Genomic DNA, 26970 nt, shown 5'->3' with positions numbered 1-26970 from the left:
GGTGAGGTGAGGACGGTCAGTGGCCGAGGGACCTCCCGCACACAGTCATACGTGGCACTGAACTCCTCCTCAGATCTCACAACCACCACCATGACAGGTCTCTACCGCTACACCAGTAAGGATATATAGCGACATCTGTGTAACATTCGTTCCCTAGAATATATCCCACCCGAACGTTAATAGATAAACATTGTAAAGTATCCCATCATGAATATAATATATATCCTAGGTATACTCACCCTCGAGGATAATACTCAAGCTAATACTCATGGGTTAGGTATACTCATCACCCTGTCGTGTATATTTGATCCTCATCTCTCGTGGTATATCCCTAAAGAATATATCTCACAGTTTAACTATACCCAACGATGGCAGTATCACCAGTTCCTAATTCCCATTTATGTATAATCCGCATAAATATTCTCTCTCTTCCTCATAGCAAGATTCATGTTGTATTTCTCGCTAATATTCACAAATTTGGCAGAAAATATACCTCAAGATGCGATTCATGCACTCAAAACTGTGTGTGTATGTGAGAGAGAGAGAGAGATAACGATAAGACTCGCCATTATCAACACTTTTCTTCGCCTGGTAAAGTTCTGCCTGGCGCTTTGCTTGTGTTTGATAAGTATGGATCAGTGAAGATTAGCCTCTCCCAGCTTATTTCATGTGAACATTAACCACTCTCACATTAACCTAACCTAACCCTCCTCAGTTAGCGTTCGAGTGTTTACTAATCATCCGGTGGAATTAACTCGCGGGGCGGGGGGGTATATTTACACTGAACCAACACGTTGTTCTACGGCTGGCAGCAAGGAGGTGAACAAACAGTGAATGAACAGTGAACAAATGGGTTATCATGAACAAACGGACGTATAATGAATAGTGAACAAAGGGCTTATCATAATGAACAAACGGACGTATAATGAACAGCGAACAATCAGACGTATAATGAACAATTATTTGTACGTGGTGTCCTTGATTACCCGATTGACAGACGTACCCAAACTTGAAGATAAGACAGACAGTATAGACAGTAGGAAACATAACCCCTCCAGTACTCTCTCCTTATCTATCTCCCTGTCTAATTATCTATTTGTCTGTCTATTTGTACACGTGTCTGTCTATCCATGTGTGGTAAATCACACACACACAACAAGACTGTTGATACCAATATCTTGTTTACACGCCCCCCCTCTCCCCTCCCCACCCCTCCTATCTCTCTCTCCCTCCTCTTCACCCCCGGGCAGCTGATAAAACGGACAACTACCTCCCCTACACACACACACACACCAGCAAGACAAAAACAGTGTGGTGCCTGTAGTCTCTTGTGATGCTGTCTTGTACACCCTGTAGCCCATGACAGTTGACCCTGAGTTTGGGATTTAATTTTTTTCCTTGCAACGTGAAAAATGGTGAGTATATATATATATATATATATATATATATATATATATATATATATATATATATATATATATATATATATATATATATATATATATATATATTGAGGGGTGATCAGGACCTGTTCACGTCTCTGTTACACACTGTTGGCACGTACTGGGCATGTATTGGTTCCAAAGTACCAGCGCCAGTGTTTGTTGCACGTTACACTTTCTTAACCGTGGGTGTGCAATTCCCGTAGACTTTATACACATGTCACCAGAGAAAACGATAACATGTTGGAGGGGAACTATCTTAATATACTGCACCTCCCATATTACACGTTTACACATATACTGTTAATACAAGTGGAGATAATACGATTTTAAGGTATTTCTTGATTTATCCTTGGTTGGCCAACTTATTGAGACCACGTTTCGAATTTCCGAGTTTATTTTTTGTCTCCCGTCACAGGGTTCGTGTGTAACGGTCTCCTGGGGTATTATAAGGCGTAACTCCTAATTCAGAGGTAAGATAATGTGCAACACAGAGCAACTAAGTTGATTCCTGAACGATAACTGGATTATCCAAGTAGACTGAGGGCCATAGGTCTAACAACTCTTTACACAAGACACAATAAGGCAGAACGCAGACACAAAATTTGAAGCTGATGAAAAACGTGAACCCGGGACATGTTTTCGTGATGTCACGCACTGCCAACACGGCGGGACGTAAGTACAAACTCACGAGGGTGTTATGCAGGAAGATTATAAGGAAATACTTCACACAGAGGCTGGTAGACCTATGGAACAGTCTACCAGTTCAAGTGGAAGCGAGAACACTACTGGCCTTCCTCACTTAACAAGACTATCACAGGTCACTGGTCTCGATCTTTTCCTCGGCATGGTCACCTGTAGTTAGGCTGGCCATCAGGTAATAAGGTAAACATGCCATCATTGGGTTACCTGATTAGATTGTCACGCAGTTTGGTTACTTTCTTTACCAATTAAAGCATGTGTGTCAAACAAATACAATTCTAGATTTTTCTTACTTTTATACCACTCTGTTTCAGTTAAGTTGGAGGCAAAAGAATAATATGCAAGAAGCAAACAGAGGTGATCGCCTCCATAAGTACAAACTGGGGAGAACGAAAGGTAAACCACACCCCGAACCTCCAACATTGCAACCTAGTTTTACAAAGTTTAAGAGTTTACCTGATTTTTATAATATTTTGATGTGTAAATTAACAAAAAAAAAATAGTATGTTATGATAGTCCATATGACGATGCATGACTCCATTATTTTCTACATGAGGGGTTCGGGGTCGGTTTTGTGAGACCTGATCAAGTTTAAATGAATCGTGATAGAAAGATTCAACCAGTACAGTGGACAGGGCATAGAGGTATTAAATAAGAGATTGTAGTGTCACGGTAAAATAACAACCTAACCAACAAGTTTTTTGCCACGGTCATGAAAAATTTATAAATGAATGGTATTGGTGATTTTTATTGTATGGAAATGGTGTTTAAATATGTTAATGGTGTTATTTATTGATGGAAAATTATGGTAAAGGGTTAATAGACTTTGTTGCATGAAAATGGTACTTAATCAGCTAATGGTAATAATTACAGAAAAATAGAGTACTTAAATGGGTTAAAGGGAATATATATTGCATGGAAATAATGGCAAATAAACGGAAATTGTAACTTCTGATTATTAGCCATATCAAATACAATAAAACAGGTACTTTTTTTTGGAGGGAGGATTAATGAGAATCTCTATTTACAGGAAAGATGGTTAACGCCACGCAAATTATCCTCCTGGCTCTCGTCATGGTGGTGGCTGCACTACTGGTCAGGAACCACAGCCTCAACCAGAACATAAAAGAAGGCATCTTTAATCACGCTATCAGCAAGAAGGCTTTGTGAGTAGTGTGTGTGTGTGTGTGTAATAAATAATAATAATAATAATAATTAACGGTTTATTGAAAGAGCTTGGCAGCCAGAAGGCTGAAAATATACAGTTACATATTTGGGGAATGGGTTACGAATTACAAATAATATACAAGTGACATAAGTGACACAAATAAGATATATAGTAACTTAGATGGGGATCAGCTCAAACTACAGTTCATTTCAACATAGTGACAGTGTAGGGAGCAGTGTTTACTGGGAGTGAATACACTGATTTATTACATGTTATTGATAATTTTACAATGGTTGGGACTGGGCTGTTCTTATAGCGATCAGTTCGTGCACGTATGGGCTGGATGCGGTTGTGGTGTCGAACAGCAATTCTCGGACAGGGGATCTCAGGTGGTAGTAGGGGCCGGTGTCAGGGATGGTGTGTGTGTGTGTGTGTTTGTGTGTGTGTGTTTGTGTGTGTGTGTGTGTGTGTGTGTGTGTGTGTTTGAGGTGAGGTTAATTCTTAAGGTGACATAAACTAGGTTGGCTATTCTTCAGGTAAGTTCTTTGTTTATTGTTACAGACAAGATGAGGCGCAAGTTATCACGACAAACTACAAGAGAGCAGAGGCAGACTTACGGTTCGCGGAACAGAAGATCGTCGAATATAGAAGTCAAGTCCAGGTTATAAACAACTAATGCCACTTATAAGCAACACACAACTGGCGGTCACAAATTTCCTATCATGACAGTTTTAAACACCTAAAATGGCCTTTGATGAGAGTTATTCATCCAAGTGTGGTTTTATTTTTCAACTAATCTTTAAATTCTATCGATTAATTGATTATATAGATCGTTTTTATTGGGTATAGTATGCATACAAGCTTACATTGGTTCAACATAAACAATGGTCTCCAATGGTATTCTATAAGTACAGTAGAATCAATGAAGGATAGCTTAATATCAGCTCCTATATCCACTGGTTCCTATCTATTTACATATTTATCTTTTTTATCTAGTTATGACACTACTTAATAGTTATTAATGTTACAGAAGAAGAATGAGCAGCTGGACAAGTCTGAGCATTCACTGAAGGTAAGGACAGCTAATTCATGTTAATACTCTCAAAACAATGATTCTTGATTATAATTTGGCTTTTGTGAATTAATTACTCCAATATGAACAAAATATAAGTCCCAAAGTCTTCGACAGAGTCCCCCACGAAAGACTAATAAGAAAAGTGGAGGCTCATGGCATTAAAGGAGATATTCTAAAGTGGATTAGGGCGTGGTTACAGGACAGGAAACAGCGAGTGAGCATTAACGGCACTAAATCCGATTGGAGCAACGTCAGAGTGGAGTTCCCCAAGGCTCAGTACTTGGATCATTATTATTATTATATACATAAACGACATAGATATCGGCGTAGACAGCAACACAAGTATATTTGCCGATGACACTAAAATAGGGAGTGTAATTAAATCTGACGAGGACTCCGCAAAACTACAGGAAGATCTAAAAAAAATTAATTCGAATGGTCTGAAAAATGTCAGATGAAATTTAATGTGGACAAATGTAAACTACTCAGTATATGAGATGTAAACAGGGAAACCAGATACCAGATGAACAACCAGGAGCGAACTCGTAACAATGGTTTAAAATTAGACAAATTTAGATTTAGGCGCGAAATGGGGAAACATTGGTTTGGAAACAGAGTAGTGGATGAATGGAACAAGTTACCAAATATCATCATTAACTCGAATACGCTGGATAGCTTCAAACATAGGTTGGGTGGATATATGAGCAATAGGGGTTGGGTGTAACTGGGACTGCCCAGTATGGCCCAATAGGTCCGCTGCAGTTCTTATGTTCTTATTTTTTAATATTTTGTTAAGTTTTCTTTAACTTTCCTCAAGCATTTAAATTTGAAATTACGAGAATATTAATCAAAGGGGTTCTAATTATCATAGATTCGTAAGCGTTTACTCGGCTCCACAATAATAAGGTTCAGAGTAATGTTGATGTTAGTTTTGTATTTTAGGTTAAGACAGACAGACAGACAGATGGATTCTTACAGCATCAGTTACAAGGATTAGTCACCGTCAGAGGCTATGGGAATCTGGTGGTTATTGGTGTTTTGGAAGAGGTTAAAAAACTACGGTTATATCTATCGTTCCCTTAACTCTCTTTCTCCATTAAACTCTGGTGTCTCTCTCTAGGAAGGCGAGCAAACCATAGAACGCCTGAAATCAGAAGGTGACCAGAAGACTCAAGTTATAGATTCAATGAAGGAAGATATAATTAAGCTGAACGCCGACCTCAAGGACAAGATTACAGCTGCAGAGGAAACCGGGAACCAGTTGGCTACGGCCCAGCTTACGTCCTCCCAGCTGAAGACTGAACTAGACCAAACAAAGAGTAATCTGAAAGCCATTGAGGAGTTAGAAGCTAAATGCCGGTCATCACTCGAGGATAAAAACAATACACAAGACCAAAAGACCAAACAGTCACAACAGCGGCAACAAAATGTGTCGGGCCCAGGTGACGGGAAAGGATCTGAGGTGAAGACTCCCGCTGAGCAGCAAGGAGAGAAAGTCAAAAGAGAAACTGTGTCTCCAGAAGTGAAGGTGGAAGACGTCAAACAGGTCGTGGCCACAGAGAAGGAGGCCCAACCAAAGGTAAACTAACGTCCGGTCTGCCAGTTCTAAAAGGTTCACCATTAAAGTTTCCTCATAACTGGAGAGACATGAAAAGGGTTGATTGTGATATGAAACACTAAAATATCGACCAAAATGGCATCAAAAGTGTATCTAGACTCTACCTTAACTAGATAAGATCTCTTAGCCCCAATTGACAGGACGAACTCAACTTAAGAGACGCTTTGTGGATCTGGACCAAGTTTGTTAACAAGACATGAATGGGGCAGTTATTTACCTGTTATACCAGGTTTAAATGATTGAGTAAAAGTCCATTAATACATATTTGGGTTTACCTGAAGATTAGCTCCTAACTTATTTCACCTGACCCTAACTCAATCTAACCTAACTTGACGTAACCAAACGTTAACTAACCTAACCAAACGCAACCCTAACCTTATCTCCTCAGGTAGGAATAAGTGAACTGGGAGGGCTAATCATCAGGTCATCCAATGATTATTATTTTAATCCACAAATACTGTATATCACATAGCTGTTATAATAAAATAATAAATTTCAATAACCTCTTAACTATGCCGCAGAGTGAAGCAGGAAACTCTAACACCACAGAGAGTATAATGAATCATATTACAGAAGAGGAAACAACAGAAATCCTCATGATTGGGACTACAAACGATGAAAGTGTGTATGACGAATCAGAGGGTGCAAGTTCACCACCACCAGGGGATGAATACACTGCCTAACTACACAGCACCACCGTTTAAGCACACAACCCCGAGTGATGCAAATGAGATTAATTATCTAAAATATCATTATCATTGTCATTATCATCCTCAAGTTAATTATACAAGGTTGTTTCTGATCAATGAAGTAAAACAAATGTCATGGTAAAAATATTGTCTGTATTGTTTACATTTTTTAGTGCCTATGGGTAAAAAGTCTTGTTTGCCACACTCTAAACTATTGCACTGTACGATGTTAAACATTTCCTCAGTTATATATAAAAAAAAAAATTGTGACGAGGAAAATTTTTTAGCCACTATGCTTAGGTGAAAATCCTCTCTGTCATACTTAAAATTTATACAATTACAGAAATAGTTTTTTTATTTTACGTTTGTGACTTCTCGGTAAACATATAGGGTAGGTACTTCTAATTAATGTACGTTGATATTAATAAGTACCATCAGCTGTTATTTAAATTCATTGTGTGCAGGAGAGGTTAGAAGGGGGTAGGGGAAGAGGTAGGATGGGGTGGTGACGTTTTCAGCTTATCTATTCTTATCAGATAATAGTCCAGCACCACGGCAGCAGCCAGCACCAGCATCAACAGTGGGAGCTCATTAAATCTGGGGTCCATCGAGGGGACTGGGGTCTATTAGGACTATCCATAGGGTACGTTGGGGTCTATTGGGACTGATTATAAAGTAGGTTAGGTTGGGGTCCATCTGGCCATCTAATACCCCAATGGGCCACCAGCAGCGTGTGTGGCCGTAACCAGATTAAGACCGTACCCTAATCTGGCCTGGAAAACACTGTTAGCGCCTCATTATCTACGCTAGGCCTCTCACCACCACAGATAGCTCTTGTAGCCTGTCCTCCCTAAAGCTGTAACTCCCTTAAATGTGGTGTATCCCTTAAATTTACGACCTCCCTTTAATACGAAACTTTTAATAAAAATAAAATACACCGGTCTTAAACGTTAATTTATTCACTTGTTTACGCTGAAATCGAATGTAAAAATCACCATAGAAATCGTAAAAGATGGGAGGGATAACTCGTGTATTTGTACGTATTAGCGTATATGATGATATAGGTTGATATGTATAGCTGTATTTGTATCTGTACCCACCAAGGTTTTTAAGACACCCATCATGTACCATTGTTTCTGAAATACTGTATTTTTTGGGTAGTGTGGTGTACTGTACCACTATGAAATGTCTGTATATTTATTTGTATTTGTTCCTCCACTTGATTTGTCGCTTATGAATGTTTAAATTACAAAAATAAAAAGAATTATTCATTAGTTTAAGAAATTAGTGATGGAATTCCCCCTTTCCTTCCTTCCTCCACCTCCCCCACCCACGTTCCTCCGCTGGATCAGGCAACAGGAAGTGGGTAATAAAACGGGGGGAAAGGACAGAGGACGATAATAAACGAGAGAGGAGGCAAACACACGACTACGATGGTAAGCAAACAGCCTCAGGACCACGACACTCCCGGCCACAAGAGTCACAGATCCTTAGGTTAACATTTTCCTCTTTATATAGTGAGGTAAGACTGCACCACACTGACTGACTTCAACTAAACCCTCAAAACTAACACCCAAAAGGCATCAAGATCAAACTGAGTCTCTACCGCGGCTAAATACGTCGTCTCGGGGCTGGTTTGGAGAAAATATTGACATCAGGAGTTCAGTTTTCTTAGTATTAATGACATGAGGTCTCAATAATACAACAGACTGATGCCTGCAATACCCAGAGAGATTAGAATGCCTGTAGTTGTCTAGCTTATTACTATAGGGGAAGGGTAGATCTTAATAGAATCTTATAAACGCTCCAGAAGCCACGAGACAGTCGAGTGTTCATATCTGGAGATGATGGATGCCATTGTGAGGGTGTTTTGTTCTCAGGTCACAGAAAAGGGAAGGGGTGGGGGGTTAAGGATGAGGGGTAGGGGGGTAAAGGATGTAGGGGTGGGAGGGTAAAGGATGTAGGGGTAGGGGGGTAAAGGATGTAGGGGTAGGGGGGTAAAGGATGTACAGTAGGGGTGGGGTTCATCTCACGAAATATTTTACGAATCAGGGGGAGGAATGTGATGCAAGAGGTGACTGCTGGGGTCTGTCCTGGCTATGCACCTCCTCCACCCACTGTTTCCGCCACCCATATTTACTCCACCCCTCTTCATCCACCCACTGTTTACTCCACCTATTGTACTGTTTCCTCCACCCTTCATCCATACAGTGGGTTATGGAGTATAGTGGTTAAGGTAATCGAAGAGAAAATGTTTTAATTTCACCTGTGAAAAAAGTAATTCGAAGGGTGACGTAACACAGTATAATGCCGAGATTTCTTATTTGAGTTTCATGTTTTATCTTATCTCTAATCACCTTGTTATCTCCCGCCAGGTAATTATGCCTTGTATCCGGTAATAGAATTGGGTTATACATATATAAAACACCTGTGGTATGTGTCACTTCCACGTGTGGTGTGTGTGAAGGTAACAACTAGGTGCCAACACCCCCGCTGATCTACGCCTCATCCCAGACTGTCAAAGCACAGTCTGTGTTTAGTCACAGTAAATTGAGAACCCATTAGTGGTTTACACTCCCGTTATCACGCTGAAGTACTACACGTTTTCTATCAAATTGCAAAAAAATGTGTCGTCTCCAGAAAGTGTTGTTTACAGTATCTTCCACACACACGCGCGGTAAGATATTCAATGCTATATTATTAACACTCACCTGGTAATGCGTTGGTGTCGTTGACGCCAGGAATCATCTTCAGTAAAGCACTATAGTCACTGTTCTAACCTCCGCAATAAAATAATTCTCACTTAATACTTGTCTAAGGTCGCTTATCTGGCCAATACCACCTGTTAGCGCACACAGGTCAACCCCGGCGTCCTGTAACAGGATAAAAACTATAGAACCCTGTTTGGTTTCTCTTCGCTCATGGTGGGGTAAGTAAACACGCACTTGAAGAATGACTTTGTTGAGGAACTTGTACAGGTGACGGCAGGATTCAGAATGACGACTGTATGTATATTATTTAACAAACAAGTCAACTACTACAATACATATAAGGAATGGAAACTTACATAGTACAATGAAGCATGAGACTCATTCACACGTAGACCACAAGAGGGCAGCACTAGTATGGAACACTACTGATACACACACACACACGCGCACACGTACATCTAGCAGACATCACACAAACCCAAGTCACTGCACCACACAAATGGCTGCCGGCTGCTAACAAACCCTCTGAACGATCTTGTAATGAAGACCAATTTTGAATGGCTGTTGTAGTTATGTACTTGTTATATATTTGTGTATTTTAGAGTTTGGTAAATAAAAAATACTTTAGATAACGAATTAATGATATTGACAATTACTGTGCATGAGATCGGCAGGAATGAACGCGATAACATATGAGTACGATGACTATAGCCTCTTGGGTACAGTAAATTAGTTTTCTTAGCCTCTTGAGTACAGTAAATTAGTTCATGTGTTAGGGAATAAGTGAAGTAAGGAGAGGAAAATGAGGAAGAGGTGAGAAAGAAGGGAAATATGAGAGGTAAGAAACTAAAAGGGGGAGGGAGGGAGAATAGGGTGAAGAAGAGTGTTGGAAGACGTAAGAGGAGAGGAGGAAGAGGTGGGTGGGGGGAGGAGTACGAGGGAAGGAGGGGGAAGAAAGAAGAGTAGAAAGCAGGAAGGGAGAAAAGATGGGGGAAGTAAGAGTACGAGACAGGGATAGAGGGAGGGAGGAAAGAAGAGTAGGAGGATAGAGGGAAGGAGGAAGAGTACAAGACAGGAAAGGTGAGAGACAGAGAGTGAGGGAACCCGTCCAAGGTGTTTACAACCCACAATCCCTCATAAAACTGTGTGAATTATTCATGTCTTCACTGCGCGCGACAACCTCCTCTACTTTTTAGACGGAGTTCTCGCTATGATTCACATAATGTCCTGTTTTTGTGGGATTTTCATTTCCCTAAATTACTCACTCAGTCTAACCTCATATCTACTCCAGCTTAACCTAACTTAACCTAATCTACTCGTTCTCACTTTAACCTAATCAACCAAGAATATAAGCAACCAAGCAAACCATCAAAGAATGCAAGTTGTTTACGTACATCTTGACCGTAAGAATATTTCCCACTTGGCTTCATAATTCAGAGGTGTACCGCAAGGCAAGTCGCTGGGTCCTGTCATAAGTACACGTACCTTCCCTCCCTCGCGTCTTTTTAATGTACCGGCAGAAAAGGTAAGATTATAAAGCAATAAAGTTTATCCGTTATCATTTTTATTCTGAGGATGAATGCGTGGGACTTATTTAAAGCTTATCTAACAATCTCACCCCACTAATTTACATATAGTATACCTCTATTGGCCTTCATACTCTCTCGCTATCACTCTTCACACATGTACATATCCCTTGTACACGTTGTTTATAAAGTCCTTAGATGTTTGTGTTTACAGTCTCTCGATGAAGGTAAATATTTATAAAATCTCATTATGTTTATTCTCTTCGCCACACTTGTTATCTTCCTGTTGTTTCGTCAACTTGTCCGGGGTGACTTGGCCACACACCACGCTCCCCAAATTTCTAATGTAAATGTTTTGAAAAGTTTACAAACATCTTAACCTTAGATAAGTAACATAAACACAGCCTAACTTGAATAACTCATAAATAACTACAAAAATACTACCATATTTACACTATATACATATCATTCCCTTTTTGTATGGCACATTGAACCCATACCTCGATTCAGCTGGCGTATAAAAGAATTCACGATACAAAACATAATCTATGGATTAAGATCAACAGTAACATAAGATCAAAGCGTAGCATGTACAGACTGGCTGCTGCTCCACCCGTTGAGGGACTCGTGCACACCATACGCCGGGTTATCGGGTGCGTGGAAGACACCCTGGCGACGTCAACAGTACACAGAGTAGAACAATGTGAGGGGCTGAGTGTTACATACAGGCCGGAGAGAGCGGACTCCACGCGTGAGATGAGGCGGCGGTTAAGGCGGCCATGGGATCCATACCCTCATTTTTGATGCGCGTCACGTCGTTGTGGGGGGAGGTGGGGTAGACCAGGTCTGGCAGGATGAACATATCGGCCTGGGTGGTAGTGTGGCCCAGGGGAGGCGACCCACCAGACTGGGGGGAGCCATCCCCTGTACTAAGATGGTCCGGGGAATTCTCGTGTAGCCGACCACCGCCGAACATACCCGCGTTGGTGCCCATCGCACGTATAGACTCATACGTGGGTGAGGAGCGATTGGTGATGTAGCCCTGGGTGACGGAGGGGTCAGTGTAGGTCCCCATGGGTGTGAGAGCCTCCTGGGGGGAGCGCTGGGCGTGGTGGGTGGGCGCTGTGCTCGTCGTGGTGTTAGATAGACCCATACCTGTAACACCACACTGTTGGTACCCCTGGTAGAGCCCCGCGCTGTGATGGGTGGGGTGGGCGTAGCTTCCCTGTAAACCCGTCCACTGGTAGTGTGCGGGCGTGACGGGCGTGGAGGTGGTGGCAGTGACGGGCGCCTGGGGATGGTGGTGGTGACCCCATGATTGCTGCCGCCACTCAGCCGCCAGACCCGCCAGGCCGTAGGTGCCAGACTGCTGTTGAGGCATACCGCCCACTGTAACACAAGAACTCGAGTTAGTATGACCTGACCCAGGTGAGGCGGCCGCCCCCGGGCACGATGAATGAAGGCCAGGGCCAGGCACAAACACACCGCCGCCCCCACGCCTTAGCACCCTCCTCCCCGCCTCACCAATCTCTTGGGCAAACTTGTGCGCGTAATTAATTTATTGGTCACCCCGGGGAAGAAGGACCTAAGATGTCCGCCATTACCTCCACTAGTGGGCTGCCCTCTGTGTTTACCAAACATCCATTGTCTTCCGGGAAATGTCTTAAACTAACAACTTTCTTAATTTCCACAAAACAACCATTAATTATCTCATTTAACACAATAACCTTAATATTAATCACAGTTTATAGTCACATACCGGTAGTGGTTTACGCCCCTAAGGTTCTTCTATCAAAGGAAATTGTACGAACGCTATCGGTCTGATCGACTGTCGTAAAAGGTACCGTCCAAGCCGGTCCACACGCTCATCGGGGCCACAAACACCAGTAAACACTACGGTACCAATAGCCAGCCACAGCCTTGGGGTCCTCCAGCCGTAACAACAGGTGTGGAGTGACATTATTTACCCCCGACTTCTACTTTTGGCCCAAGACGGAGGGGAAACCAATCAAATTATTTATCTTGTTTACTCGACCTTCCTGCCAGAGGCGCCGACGATGTTCACCAGACAAAGTACAGCATCAAGACCCTCATAAACCATTACCGACAGGTCCTAGTCTAACACCTCCCTTGTACCCAAACAGGTCCTAGCCCAAGACCTCGTAGCCAATAGCCAAAACCTAACCCAACAACCCATAAACTAGAAAATAATAGCCCTTCAGGTTCCTAGTCTCTTAATTCATAACAAACGCCACATCACCTTGCAAGTCACAGTCTGGTGAGCTTTGTAAACACACACACACACACACACGTTACTTGATATTGCAATACATTAAACCGTTTGACCTCGGTATATTAAGGAAACTCATATCAAGTAACGAATTTTACTTTCATTGACTATTCACTAAGTTTATTTACATTATCTGTTTCCCTGTATTCTCTCCTTAATTCCCCTGCTTGTGTATGCTTAGCCAGTCAGTGTTTTGCATTAAAGTAAACAAATGGTGACTGACTTACTCCCACACGATGCCCAAAACAGCTTGGTGACTTGCTTGAACTCTTAAGGCCATTTTGAGGACACTATATTTCACGGTTGAGATTAGAGATGAGAACTATCTTTAAGTTATATAATTCGAAGTTAGAGATTAGAGATAGATAAGGCAACGAATAGGTTAGTGAGGGACTCCTGAAGGGCCAGACCTACCTGACGAAGGTGTGAGGTCACGGAGGGGCTCCACCTGTGTACCTCACTTAAAACATCGTATATACTTCATCATATAAGAATAATTATAGATCTTCTATATAAGGGAAGGAATTTTATATATACGACCCTTGTGATAATTACGTCCCATCAGAGTCAATTACATATTTATCAACATTGCATTTAGAGCACCTGAAGATTAGGCACCCCAGCTTATATCACCTGATATTTAAATGCCCTAATGCTATCAGGAGGGGGGGGGGTTAGGTTAGGTTTAAGTTAGGGTGTTTAATCATCAGATAAAATAAACTGGGGTATCTAAACTTGACGAGCTCATTCCATTTTCCTTCGTCTTCATTCCAGTGATTATTTAGACTACATTAGTGGTTGTAGCATCTCACCTGGGGGGGTTCTGGTGGCCCTGGGGGTGGGGGAGGTGTAGGGCAGAACACGATGGTTCCTCATGTTAACGGCGATACGTGAAGACAAGGTGACGGGGGGAGGAGCGAGGCCCACTCCAGGGGGAGGAGCCTGTCCGTAAGTCACGCCCCCACTGCACATCCCCGCGCCGCCTCCCATGTACCAGCCATCTGTGGTGATCCAGGATTGGTTGATTAGTATAACGATAGCCAGACGTGATTGGACTGTTGAGAAACTGGGTGGAGCCTACAGCATCAACAAAGATTACAATAGCTTATCTGAGACAACCTATTACCATGGAATCTAATTATTAATACATGAAACTAACTCGGATATTTGGACATTTTGTTAAATAAAATTAAAGTAAATATGGGTTATATTTTGGTGTCCGGATAACTCATATATAAGCTGTACCAAGACGATCGGTTAGAGCCCGTGACCTGATGTTTACACTTTCAACACACCAAACAAAACATATCCCAGAATGATCAGAAACAGAATAATTTAATCCTTGTTAACTGGTATTACTATTTATTCTGACGTCACGGGCTTTAACCAATCACATCTTGGCTGACGGGCACTCACTAGACACTCCTGACGAAGACTTACACTGCTGGTGGTGAGACTGGGAGTATGAAGCCATTATTTCTCGCTGGGTCTGGAGGTCAGGCCGCTCCTTCGAATCCAGGAAAGCTTTGGCGAAAGGGTTGTGTTTGATCTTCAGCGCCGTCACCTAGAACACAGAGGGAAGAAAATGTGGATTTGTTTAAGCCATTTGATGCATAAGTCCAAAACATCATAAAAAGCCTTTAATATACGAGTTTGTGTTGGGAATCTATCATTGAATAATCACATACGCACTAGGAAAAGATTAGAGAGAGAGAGAGAGAGAGAGAGAGAGAGAGAGCCATATATCTCGGCTTATCTAAATCCAGGTTGAGTGTGAGGTGAGGCCGCTGCGCCAACCTAGGTATCATGAGCCGTACATTGTCTAGTGTCCCGGCCACCCTGCCACCAAAAGGCCGCCGCCCCTTGATCTACCGCCTCCCGCCGCCCATGCCACCCGCGCCTATCTCACTTTATGGCCTCGTCGTTTATCTAATTGATTCTACCGCCGCCTTCGATAAAGAGATGGATTTCTTATCTACGTAACTTAGGAGAAAAATAAAAAAAATACTCCACTTGGTATAAATTACAAAGTCCAAAATATATTATACTTTGAATCAAATTATATTGTACCTCAAGGTATAATTTCTGGATCTCAAATTAAACTTTCCGTGGCTTAAATATATCATTATATCTTAAACAACTGTATATTCTTTATATATATATGAAATTAAGACAACAGACGTCAGATTACGTTAACTTTGGCCAGCAAGACGGATCTCTCTCTCTCTCTCTCTCTCTCTCTCTCTCCACCTGGGTACTGACCTCTTCGTTCTGGTAGGCGGTGACAGCGATAAACTGACACTCAGGGAAGGTATGGCAGGAGATGGTTCGTTGTTCCCGCCCCACCTGTACCACATGAAGGCGAGGTTCATACTTGTGGAGGCTGTTCAACATTATCTGTGGATGAGGGAGAACGAGGTGAGGGAGGGGTGAGGGAATGAGGTGAAGGAGAGATAAGAGAATGAGGTGAGGGGGGGTGAGAGAATGAGATAAGGGAGGAGGGGGGGTAGGTAAATAAATAAATAGAGAGATAGAGAGAGAAATATAGACACACAGACATACAGACTGATAAATAGATAGATATATAGAGACAGACAGACATCAATACACAAACACGTTAAGTAAATCCTATAACAAATCTAGAATGGTGGAGTCAGGCGGCCATATTTGTGTACATTCCCCGGGCAAACCTAACACCAACCTCACGCCCACTAGGTAAACATCCCCCCCAACGCCGCCTCCACCCACACCAACTTCCGGGTTTCCTGACGGTGAAATTAACCTATGAAGAGGAGAGTTAATCTATGTGAATCTATAGAAGGATATTTTATTTTTTTATTATTTTACGGTGACCAATGAGACTTCCTTCCCTTATAGGTTAGGTTCATTTTAGGTACTGGCTGGTGTTGACCAAAGGAAGGATTTATTGTTGCTGTAAAATTAAACGAAACGCCTCCTAAATATTGGAAATGGTCCATGAGTAGTGTAGTGTGTGTGTGTGTGTGTGTGTGTGAGCTGGTGGGTAGGGTGGGCCAGTCTCTTTATGTATGGTTGGGATACATACATACATACATACATACATACATACATACATACATACATAAAGTTAATAAGACATACACACACTTACACAAAAAGGCACACAGACGCATTTTTTATCCCCCTCGGACAGTACAGACAGTGTAGCTATCCATTTTAAGTTTGTCAGTCACGTCTGGCATCATTTATCTCTTGTTAGGGGGAACTGTGGGTGATTTATGGGTGGTGGTGATGGGTGAGGGTTGTGTAGTGGGTGAGGGTTGGGTGATGGTTGGATAGTGACGGGTGAGGATAGACCAGGTGGTGACAGTCGTGGTGGGGTGATGGTGCCAGTACAGGACGTGGTGACAGCAGGGGGCCCGTCGACCATAATACCACACCACCTCCCGAACTGCCTCACTAAACCTTCATCAACCAGTAAACACGAATATTTACAGAAAGACAGACAGACAGACACAGACAGAGACAGACAGAGATAGATATATATAGATAGAAATATATATCTAATTTTCAAGAGAGAGAGAGAGAGAGAGAGAGAGAGAGAGAGAGAGAGCGCGTGTCAGGAGGAGAGGTAATGACCAGATGTGTACAGGGCCAGGAGGATGACCACCCCCCCCAGTGCCATCCCCATAAAACACCCCCCCACCACCTCCCTCTATTATATGGTTATGACACACACACACACACACACACACACACACACTACCACCCCTGTTTTTCTGGTGTCCTAAATTGCTAAGGGCCGTGTCTTGGGTATACTGTATAGCCGTGTCCTGAGCCATCAACCGTGACATGGGTGGTCAAGGCCCGCTAACACGTGTCCTAGTGTTAACCTGACGATGTGTATACGAATGTCCATCTTTTGTTAAGGCGATGTATGAGTGTCCGTTTAATCTCAGTGACATGTGGAAAGTAATCTTAGTGGTGAATGTCAACTCCAACATTAACTCCAAAATCACCACCACCACCACCAAAAATCACCACCACAAAAAATCACCACCACCACCGCCACCAAAAATCACCACCAACACCACCACCACCAAAAATCACCACAAATTACCACCAACACCACCATACACTTACCTGTCCATTTCCGTTGGTCTTGTTGGTAAGTTTAACCTTAGCGAAAGAGACCGGGTCTTTCATCCAGTGGTTACCGAAGTTAGGTGAGTCACAGTGTAGATAAACAGCCGAGGTCGGGGCCGTCTCTGGCTTACCCCCGGGCACCCACTCACCGTTCACGTACTTCCACCTACAGCAGGAAATTGGGGGCTTGTAATAAAGGTGATGGTACTGCAATATGGATGAGTGTTGCAAAGAGATTATACTATATGTTGCAGTATGTAGATTCTTATAGTTATTGCAAGATGATGAGTGTTGCAAAGAGATTATACTATATGTTGCAGTATGTATGTTGCAAAGATTCTTATAGTTATTGCAAGATGATGAGTGTTGCAAAGAGATTATACTATATGTTGCAGTATGTATGTTGCAAAGAATCTTATAGTTATTGCAAGATGATGAGTGTTGCAAAGAGATTATACTATATGTTGCAGTATGTATGTTGCAAAGATTCTTGATGGTATTGCAAGATGGATGAGTGTTGCAAAGAGATTATACAATATGTTGCAGTATGTATGTTGCAAAGATTCTTATAGTTACTGCAAGATGGATGAGTGTTGCAAAGAGATTATACTATATGTTGCAGTATGTATGTTGCAAAGATTCTTAGTTATTGCAAGATGATGAGTGTTGCAAAGAGATTATACTATATGTTGCAAAGATTCTTGATGGTATTGCAAGATGGATGAGTGTTGCAAAGATATACTAGTTGCTGCATTGTGTATGTTGCAAAGATTCTTATAGGTATTGCAAGGTGGATGAGTGTTGCAAAGAGATACAAAATGTTCCAGTGTGTATGTTGCAAAAATTCTTATAGCTATTGCAAGATGGAGAATAAGCATTGCAAAGGTACTAATTGTTGCAAAGATGTGACCAGGTGTTGTAGTACGAGCATCACCTGAGGGGGTGGGGGGGGCTTACCTGTGTGTGTCAATCTGGACGAACTCAAGCAGGATTGAGTACATGGCCGTTGGGTCGAGTCCTCCCACCGACACCTTTACCACTGGGAACATTCTCCTGAAACACACCATTACCTTCATTAACCTCTAACTACCTTCATTGACCTCTAACTACCTTCATTGACCTCTAACTACCTTTATTAACCTCTGATGACCTTATTAACCTCTAACTGTCTCTACCATCAACATTATTTTCTCTACCATCAACATTATGTCTCTACCATCAACATTGTCTCTACCTACCATCAACATTCTGTCTCCACCATCAACATTATCTTGTCTAACAAATTTGCTGACGTTTTTTAGGAGTCTTCGAGGTTGTAGATAATGAAGAAAATTACGATATTATTTACTTAGACTTTAGCAAAGCGTTTGACAGAGTACCGCATCAGAGGCTTCTGAGAAAAGTTAAGGCTCATGGTATCGAGGGGAAAGTTTTAAATTGGATGAAATCATGGCTCACCGATAGAACAGAGGGTCAGCGTAGATGGTGTTAAATCTGAGTGGGGCTGTGTAACCAGTGGGGTTCCCCAGGGGTCAGTACTGGGCACACTCTTGTTCATAATCTACATAAGCGATCTAGATGCTGGGATCAGCAGTGATATAAAAAAGTTTGCGGATGACACCAAAATAGGGCGGCAGATTAATTCAGGGCAGGATGCAAATGCACTACAGGAGGATTTAAATAAACTGCAGGAGTGGTCAGAAAAATGGCAAATGAAATTCAACACCAGCAAGTGCAGCATACTTGATAATGGAAGAACAAATACGGCCTCGAAAACAGTGCGTTAATGTTCGAAATAAGGCAAACAGAGTATTAGGTTTTATATCTAGTAGTGTAAGTAATAAGAGTGCAGAGGTCTTATTGCAACTATATCTTGCGCTAGTCAGGCCGCACCTCGATTATGCGGTTCAGTTCTGGTGCCCTTATTATAGAATGGATATCAATTCACTAGAGTCGGTGCAGCGAAGAATGACGAAAATGATTCCGGGACTTAGAAACCTTCCATATCAAGATAGGTTAAAGAAACTAAACTTGCATTCCCTAGAGCAGTGGTTCTCAACCTTGTTTGCCCCATGCACCCCTTTCACCATATGTCAGAATGTCATTCCCCGCTCCTTTCCAAGATTGTCTGCCTCAAAAAGTGCATTCCAAATAATATGCATATAATACTGAAAATCCTTTATTTTTTCCATATTAGTATCAGTTTCCCCCCCCCCTGAAAACCTGAGGGGGGAAATTCCCCCCTGGTTGAGAACCCCTGCCCTAGAGAGACAAAGAGTGTGGGGAGATATGATAGAAGTATTTAAGTGGGTGAAAGAAAACAATAAAGGGGATATAGATAAAATTCTTATAATATCCGAGCAGGATAGGACTCGGAGCAACGGATTTAAGTTGGATAAGTTTAGGTTTAGGAGGGAGATAGGAGGAACTGGTTCACAAATAGGGTGGTGGAGGAGTGGAACAAGCTTAGCAACTTTGTAGTAAGTGATGGAACGCTGGAAAGTTTTGAAGGGAGGCTAGATAGATTCATGGATGATAGAGAGTGGTAGTAACTCTCGACAGGAGCTGCCATGCACAGGCCAACCGGCCTATTGCAGACTCCTTATTTTCTTATGTTCTTATTATGTCTCCACCACCCACATTATGTCTCCACCACCCACATTATGTCTCCACCACCCACATTATGTCTCCACCACCCACATTATGTCTCCACCACCCACATTATGTCTCCACCACCATTATGTTCTGGTCTCCACCACACATTATGTTCCCACCACCCACATTATGTCTCCACCACCCACATTATGTCTCCACCACCCACATTATGTCTCCACCACCCACATTATGTCTCCACCACCCACATTATGTCTCCACCACCCACATTATATTCTCACCACCCACATTATGTCTCTGTCTCACCCACATTATGTCTCCACCACCCACATTATGTCTCCACCACCCACATTATGTCTCCACCACCCACATTATGTCTCCACCACCACATTATGTCTCCACCACCCACATATACCACCCACACATTATGTACCACCCACATTATGTGTGTCTCCACCACCACATTATGTTCTTCCCACCACCCACACATTATGTAGTTCCACCACCCACATTATGTCTCCACCACCCACATTATGTCTCCACCACCACACCACATTATGTCTCCACCACCCACACACAGTGTCTCTACCACCCACATTATGTCTCCACCACCCATACCACCCACATTATGTCTCCACCACCCACCACCCACATTATGTTCCACCACCCACATTATGTCTCCACCACCCACATTATGTCTCCACCAATTCATCCACACCCACATTATGTCTCCACCACCCACATTATGTCTCCACCACCCACATTATGTCTCCACCACCCACATTATGTCTCCACCACCCACATTATGTCTCCACCACCCACATTATGTCTCCACCACCCACATTATGTCTCCACCACCCACATTATGTCTCCACCACCCACATTATGTCTCCACCACCCACATTATGTCTCCACCACCCACATTATGTCTCCACCACCCACATTATGTCTCCACCACCCATTATGTCTCCACCACCCACATTATGTCTCCACCACCCACATTATGTCTCCACCACCCACATTATGTCTCCACCACCCACATTATGTCTCCACCACCCACATTATGTCTCCACCACCCACATTATGTCTCCACCACCCACATATATTTACAGAAAAATAAGAAAATACAAAACAATTGATAACATTACTTCTGTTCCTATCACTTGTAGATATAAAACCGCCCTCTGTTATCTTCTCAAAATACATTAATGCATTAGTCTGTGTTTTAAGTCTGAGCTGATCATTACCCCTAAATAAGTCTGTTTCTACGTTATGTCCATACCCGTCTGCTCTAGTTGATATTATTAGCCTTAATTACTTTTATTTCTCTACATGGAACTGAATTAGTTATGTTCTGGGTCATAAGGAAATTTATTTAGATTATATTGTAGTTCTTTGGAGTGTGTCAGCGGTAAATTTGTTCCATGGGGGATTTATTGTATGTTTTAATCTCCGGAAGGCGCTGCAGAAGGAGGTTGTGGAACTAACTTTGTATTGTGGTGGAAGGGAGGGGCAGGAGGAGGAGGAAGAGGGATAGGAGGAGGGGAAGAAGAATAAGAGGGGAGGAGGAGGGGAAGAAGAATAAGAGGGGGGGAGGAGGAATAGGAGGGGAGGGGGGAAGGTAAGATGAAGAAGGAAAGGGGGGAGCCAGGAGTGTGCAAGCAGACAAGGTGAGACGTCGGTGACTACAAAGACACGTTTTATTGCAGCCCTTCACCCGAGGCCACTATTAGGCTTGTTATAAAACCTCACCGCATCCCGATCACTGCCACCACCCTCCCGACTCCTGCATCAACACTCGACTTCGGTTTGACCCTTTATCGATCTTTACCTCCTGCAGGGGTTAGTGTTATCTCTGAGTATTGACACTAAGAGCTCTGTCCAAAGCCAATGGTGGTAGTTGAGTAAGCGGGGGTATTGAAGGAGAAAAACTAAGATATTGGGGAGGAAAACGTCAGATTAAGTCGAGGTGGTGATATCAGAGGAGGACTAGACGGCGCCAAATAACAACGTTCAGGTTTGGTTGCGATCGGAATCATCGCCTGAGAGAGATAGAGGGGGGGATGAATCGAGCGCAGCGAGATTCCCACAATAACAAAGCATAAACAAACCCCAACCTACGATCTGGCATCCAGACAGAGCTCCCACACTCGATCTAAAACTGCAAGCGGTCTCCCCCTCCTCGGAGCTGTGTCGTGGTGCGTCGTGCGATACAATATGATACGTGGGTGACGGAGGGGGGTGGGAGGGAGGAGTGCAGATTAGGGCCGCCGCTGAGGATTACTGGAGATTGAAACCTTATTGACAAAAACACAAGGTTCCATATTCATCAGTTAAAGCCTCCTCAGTGGTGTAAGTGGGACAGGGTAAGTACATTACCTAAATCAGTCCCTCATGAAAGTAAATTAACAGTATATTAGCGCCGCTGTTAAAAGGGGACCATATAATGTGTGATTTTGTGGCGTGGTGTTGGGGACGACCTGCCGAAACGCATACACTACATACATACACTAAATACACACACAAATACATAAACATTCAAACACATACACACCCTGACTGTAGAATATAGAACATATTCAAATACACGAGAACACACATAAGTACACACATTCAGATACAGAAACACATACACGTACGTACACATTCAGACATAAACACATACATACTCTGAATCATTCAAATATGTACACTCATTTAAGCTACAAATTCACATACAGACAGACACAGACACACACACACACACACACATTCCAAACTATTAATAAAAACGCTTTAAAATGAAGACGAACCTGCACAATGACTACTGTAACGCTGAATTCTGTACCCATAACACCGATCAGATATGAATGTTTTGTATCGTACGTATTACAGTTTGGGACGTCGTAATAAACACTGTAACCACTTGGGGATTACTGTAACCTGGGCTGTAATCTAAGTCAAGTCGATCTGCATTGCACGGTGAAATCTACATGATCTAACTGTATCTAGGTTAAAGCGCTACTTAACGATACAGTCTTTGAGGGAATACAGTCATTACAGAGGAAGTTATCATAGGAATACAGTCATCTTATGAGAGTACATTTATCACATAAGATGGAGTAGTTATCACATAGACTACGGTCAGTCATCACACAGAGTACAGTCATCACAGAGTAAAGTCATCACATGGAAGTACAGTCACGACGCAGGAAGTCATCACCACATAATAGTCATCACACAGTATAAGGTTTAGTTTCTGTAGTGACTCACCTGCCGGACTTGGTGACGATCATCTCGTTGGTAAGGGCCTGGAAGCGTGTCCATAGGTCGCGCTCTTCAAGCACCACATTAGGCTCCACTCTAGACGACCCCCCGTGTTGCTGCTGCTGTAGGGCCTCTGACTTCACCTTATTACAACTCTCAGACGTAAGCACCTTATTTATGTTTTCTGTCTTTAACATTGTCGCTACGAGTAATGGAACTAGATAACTTAAGTGGCTGACCAACTCTAGCGGTTAAGTCTTGGGTCAGGGGACGGAGAGTACAAACTTTTTCTTCACAAACACACACTAAAGGTCGCCAAGATAATGTTCACGAGCCTTGTTGTGTATCAGGGCGATGCTACTCCCACACCTGTCACGCTGCTTCTGATTCAACAGGTTAAAAGTGTAGGAATATATTACACAGCATTTGTCATTTATCTCCCACCTTACCTACCTATACTTGAATGACCAATCACAAAGCCGCCTGAGCCAAAGGAAATGTGATTGGTGAAAGAATTCCATGAGGCGGCTCTTACTCTACGAAGCTCCTCCCACCCGTCGCCCGCTTCCCCGGACGGCCGCAGAAAGTGGGGTGGAAATATTTGATTTTGGGTAAGGAAGTATTTGTCAGCGGAAGGGGGTCCAAAACCTCAACTTTTAGCACAACAATCACAAGCTGATAAAGGCTGGGAACTTGATACTCCAAGCACCACATTTGTCAGCTGTTAACTACCCGCAGTTTCCTCACAGTTGTCGGGAGTTTAACATCAAATACTCCTAGTGTGTGTGTGCGTGAGATACGATGAGTGCTTCCCTGTACAGAAGGTAAGTCTCCTACAGACATACATACCGTATTAAAGTGTACGTGTAAAATAGAGATAGGTGTTTTGACAGTAATACATAATAATAATATAAACATGACAATACAATAAAAATCAGTATTAGTATTAATAATAGTTATGGTAAAAATAACAGTAGTAACAATAATAAAATAATAACTAATAATAATAATAATAATAATAACAATAATAATAATAACAATAATAATAATAACAATAATAATAATAATAACAACAATAATATTAACAATAATAATAAACAATCCAATAATATACAAATTAACTCAAAACAGTGATCTGATATATATAAGAAAGGTCTATGGTATATTAAATAACACTAATTAATATATAAAGAAAAATATTAAAATAAAATAATATTAATAACTAAAAAATATTCACGGAATTATTGACAACTATTTAACGATTAAATAAAAATACATTATCAATTAAATTTTCGACAAAACACACAGACATAAAAATATTAAATTCAAAAATATTTATAAAACTAAGAAAAATAATGGAATCAGATCAATACATTAATTGGTTTTTCATAATAATATACAATGGTGATATTTATATTGTTACATTATATTACAGAATTATCAGGAAATTTTAAGAGTAGGCCTAATGATGATATAGTAATGGAGGAGTGGGCTGAGGTGGTGATTCTTCAGGTGGAGTGGGCTGGGGTGGTGATTCTTCAGGTGGGGTGGGCTGGGGTGGTGATTCTTCAGGTGGAGTGGGCTGGGGTGGTGATTCTTCAGGTGGAGTGGGCTGGGGTGGTGATTCTTCAGGTGGAGTGGGCTGGGGTGGTGATTCTTCAGGTGGTGGAGTGGGCTGGGGTGGGTGATTCTTCAGGTGGAGTGGGCTGGGGTGGTGATTCATCAGGTGGAGTGGGCTAGGGTGGTGATTCTTCAGGTGGAGTGGGCTGGGGTGGTGATTCATCAGGTGGAGTGGGCTGGGGTGGTGATTCTTCAGGTGGAGTGGGCTGGGGTGGTGATTCTTCAGGTGGAGTGGGCTCAGCGCCTAATTGACTGACCACTGACTAAGCCTATCAAAGAATAGTACCGACACCTAGCCAATTAGGTCACCATCTCTACCCGAAGTAATGCCAGGGGAGGTCAAAGTTCAGGTGAGGTCAGGTCATCCTTACATGACCTGAGATCCTACATGATGCTTTTTAAAATTCTAAATAATCAGCATTTTGTATTTTGCTGTAGTGTGTATATTTTGGTCTTCTGTTTGTTGTACTTCATATTTATCTTATATTCTTATATAATTGGCGTAAGGAGGGAGATTCTTCAGGTGATTATTATTATTATTGTTGTTGTTATTATTATTTTGAGTTTCTCTGAGTCGTTACCATGACAATAATGGGTAATTTGGACAAAGAGACGTAGAGTGAGGGGCGATATGATAGAGGTGTATAAATGGAAGTCAGGGTTAAACAAAGGGGACATTACAAAGGTACTCAAACTATCCAACCAGGAGCGAACTCGTAACAATGATTTTAAATTAGACAAATTTAGATTTAGGCGTGAAATAGGTAAACACTGGTTTGGAAACAGAGTAGTGGATGAATGGAACAAGTTACCAAATATCATCATTAACTCGAATACGCTGGATAGCTTCAAACATAGGTTGGGTGGATATATGAGCAATAGGGGTTGGGTGTAAACGGGACTGCCCAGATGGATCACTGCAGTTTCCTCCATTCTTATGTTATGACAGAAAGAGAGAGATACTATGATGGAGAGAAGTAAGGGGGAGAGGGGAGGAGAAAGAGAATGAGGGAGGTGAAAAGAGAGAGTAGAAGGAAAAAGAAACAGTACGGAAGAGGGAGAGAGCAAAAAGGAGGACGAAGAGAAACAAGGAGGCCGGGGGAGTGAGGAAGAGAGAGAGAGAGTAAAGGAGGTGGTGGTGGTGGTGTACAGTTCTAAGACTCTACAGTAATAGGAAACACAAACACACGGACCCACCACGTCCGAGCGTGTGTGTGTGTGTGTGTGTGTGTGTGTACAGAGTGGCAGTGTTACGACTGAATTTTTTTTGCTTTTCAGATGTACAATATATCGACTTAAATCTGTGTGTACATCAGTTTAGGTGTACACAGTATTTACCTAAATATATAAGAACATAAGAAGAATGGAGGAAACTGCAGCGGGCCTATTGGCCCATACTGGGCAGTCCCGTTTACACCCAACCCCTATTGCTCATATGAGCATCCAACCTATGTTTGAAGCAATTCAGCGTATTCGAGTTAATGATGATATTTGGTAACTTGTTCCATTCATCCACTACTCTGTTTCCAAACCAGTGTTTACCTATTTTACGCCTAAAACTAAATTTGTCTAATTTAAAACCATTGTTACGAGTTCGCTCCTGGTTGGATAATTTGAGTACCTTTGTAATGTCCCCTTTGTTTAGCCCTGCCTTCCACTTATACACCTCTATCAGGTCGCCCCTCGCTCTCTCGAGGGAGTGCAAATTAAGATGCTTTAACCTGTCTCTGTACTCAAGGTTCCTAATGCCCGGATTAGTCTTGTCATTCTCCTCTGAATTCTTTCCAATGATTCTATATCCATTCTGTAATACGGTGACCAGAACTGAACTGCGTAATCCAGGTGTGGTCTCACAAGAGCAAGATACAGTTTTAGGATGACCTCGCTAGTCTTGTAACTAACACTCCTTTGTATGAACCCAAGTACTTTATTAGCCTTGTTACGAGCAAAAACACATCAGTTTAGTTAGACATGATATCAACCTAAATCTGTGTACATCATTTAGGTGTACCAAATGTCAACTTTCAACTCCTACACAATACACAACAAAGTCCTCCATCTTATCTTTCTGTGCCAAGGTGTCACATAAACGACCTGATTTTCCCTCAAGCTTTCGTTCAGATTCTCAAAAGATCGTACGACAAA

At 42.2% G+C, this 26970-nt stretch overlaps 2 protein-coding genes across 2 annotated transcripts; one reads left to right on the top strand and one right to left on the bottom strand.

Annotated features, from left to right (window-relative positions):
* The first annotated feature begins 96 nt into the window (after window positions 1–96).
* LOC121856158 (early endosome antigen 1-like) lies at window positions 97–7993 on the top strand. The gene is made up of 7 exons (XM_042351471.1): window positions 97–115; window positions 2459–2540; window positions 3175–3310; window positions 3874–3973; window positions 4343–4384; window positions 5508–5966; window positions 6527–7993. The coding sequence occupies exons 2-7, from the start codon at window positions 2483–2485 to the stop codon at window positions 6686–6688; spliced, it is 957 nt and encodes a 318-aa protein (XP_042207405.1). The 5' UTR covers window positions 97–115; window positions 2459–2482; the 3' UTR covers window positions 6689–7993.
* Window positions 7994–9645: 1652 nt separating this feature from the next.
* Window positions 9646–23619, bottom strand: LOC121856157 (T-box transcription factor T-like). The gene is made up of 7 exons (XM_042351470.1): window positions 23212–23619; window positions 18304–18399; window positions 17344–17512; window positions 15484–15618; window positions 14662–14785; window positions 14034–14222; window positions 9646–12320 (listed from the first exon to the last, which is right to left on the bottom strand). Exons 1-7 carry the CDS (start codon window positions 23400–23402, stop codon window positions 11650–11652), a joined length of 1575 nt encoding a protein of 524 aa, XP_042207404.1. The 5' UTR covers window positions 23403–23619; the 3' UTR covers window positions 9646–11649.
* Between the last annotated feature and the right edge of the window lie 3351 nt (window positions 23620–26970).

The sequence above is a fragment of the Homarus americanus genome, unplaced genomic scaffold (assembly GCF_018991925.1).
Source record: "Homarus americanus isolate GMGI-L3 unplaced genomic scaffold, GMGI_Hamer_2.0 scaffold48016, whole genome shotgun sequence".
Lineage (NCBI taxonomy): Eukaryota > Metazoa > Arthropoda > Malacostraca > Decapoda > Nephropidae > Homarus > Homarus americanus.
This window is presented reverse-complemented; position numbering and strand designations above follow the sequence as displayed.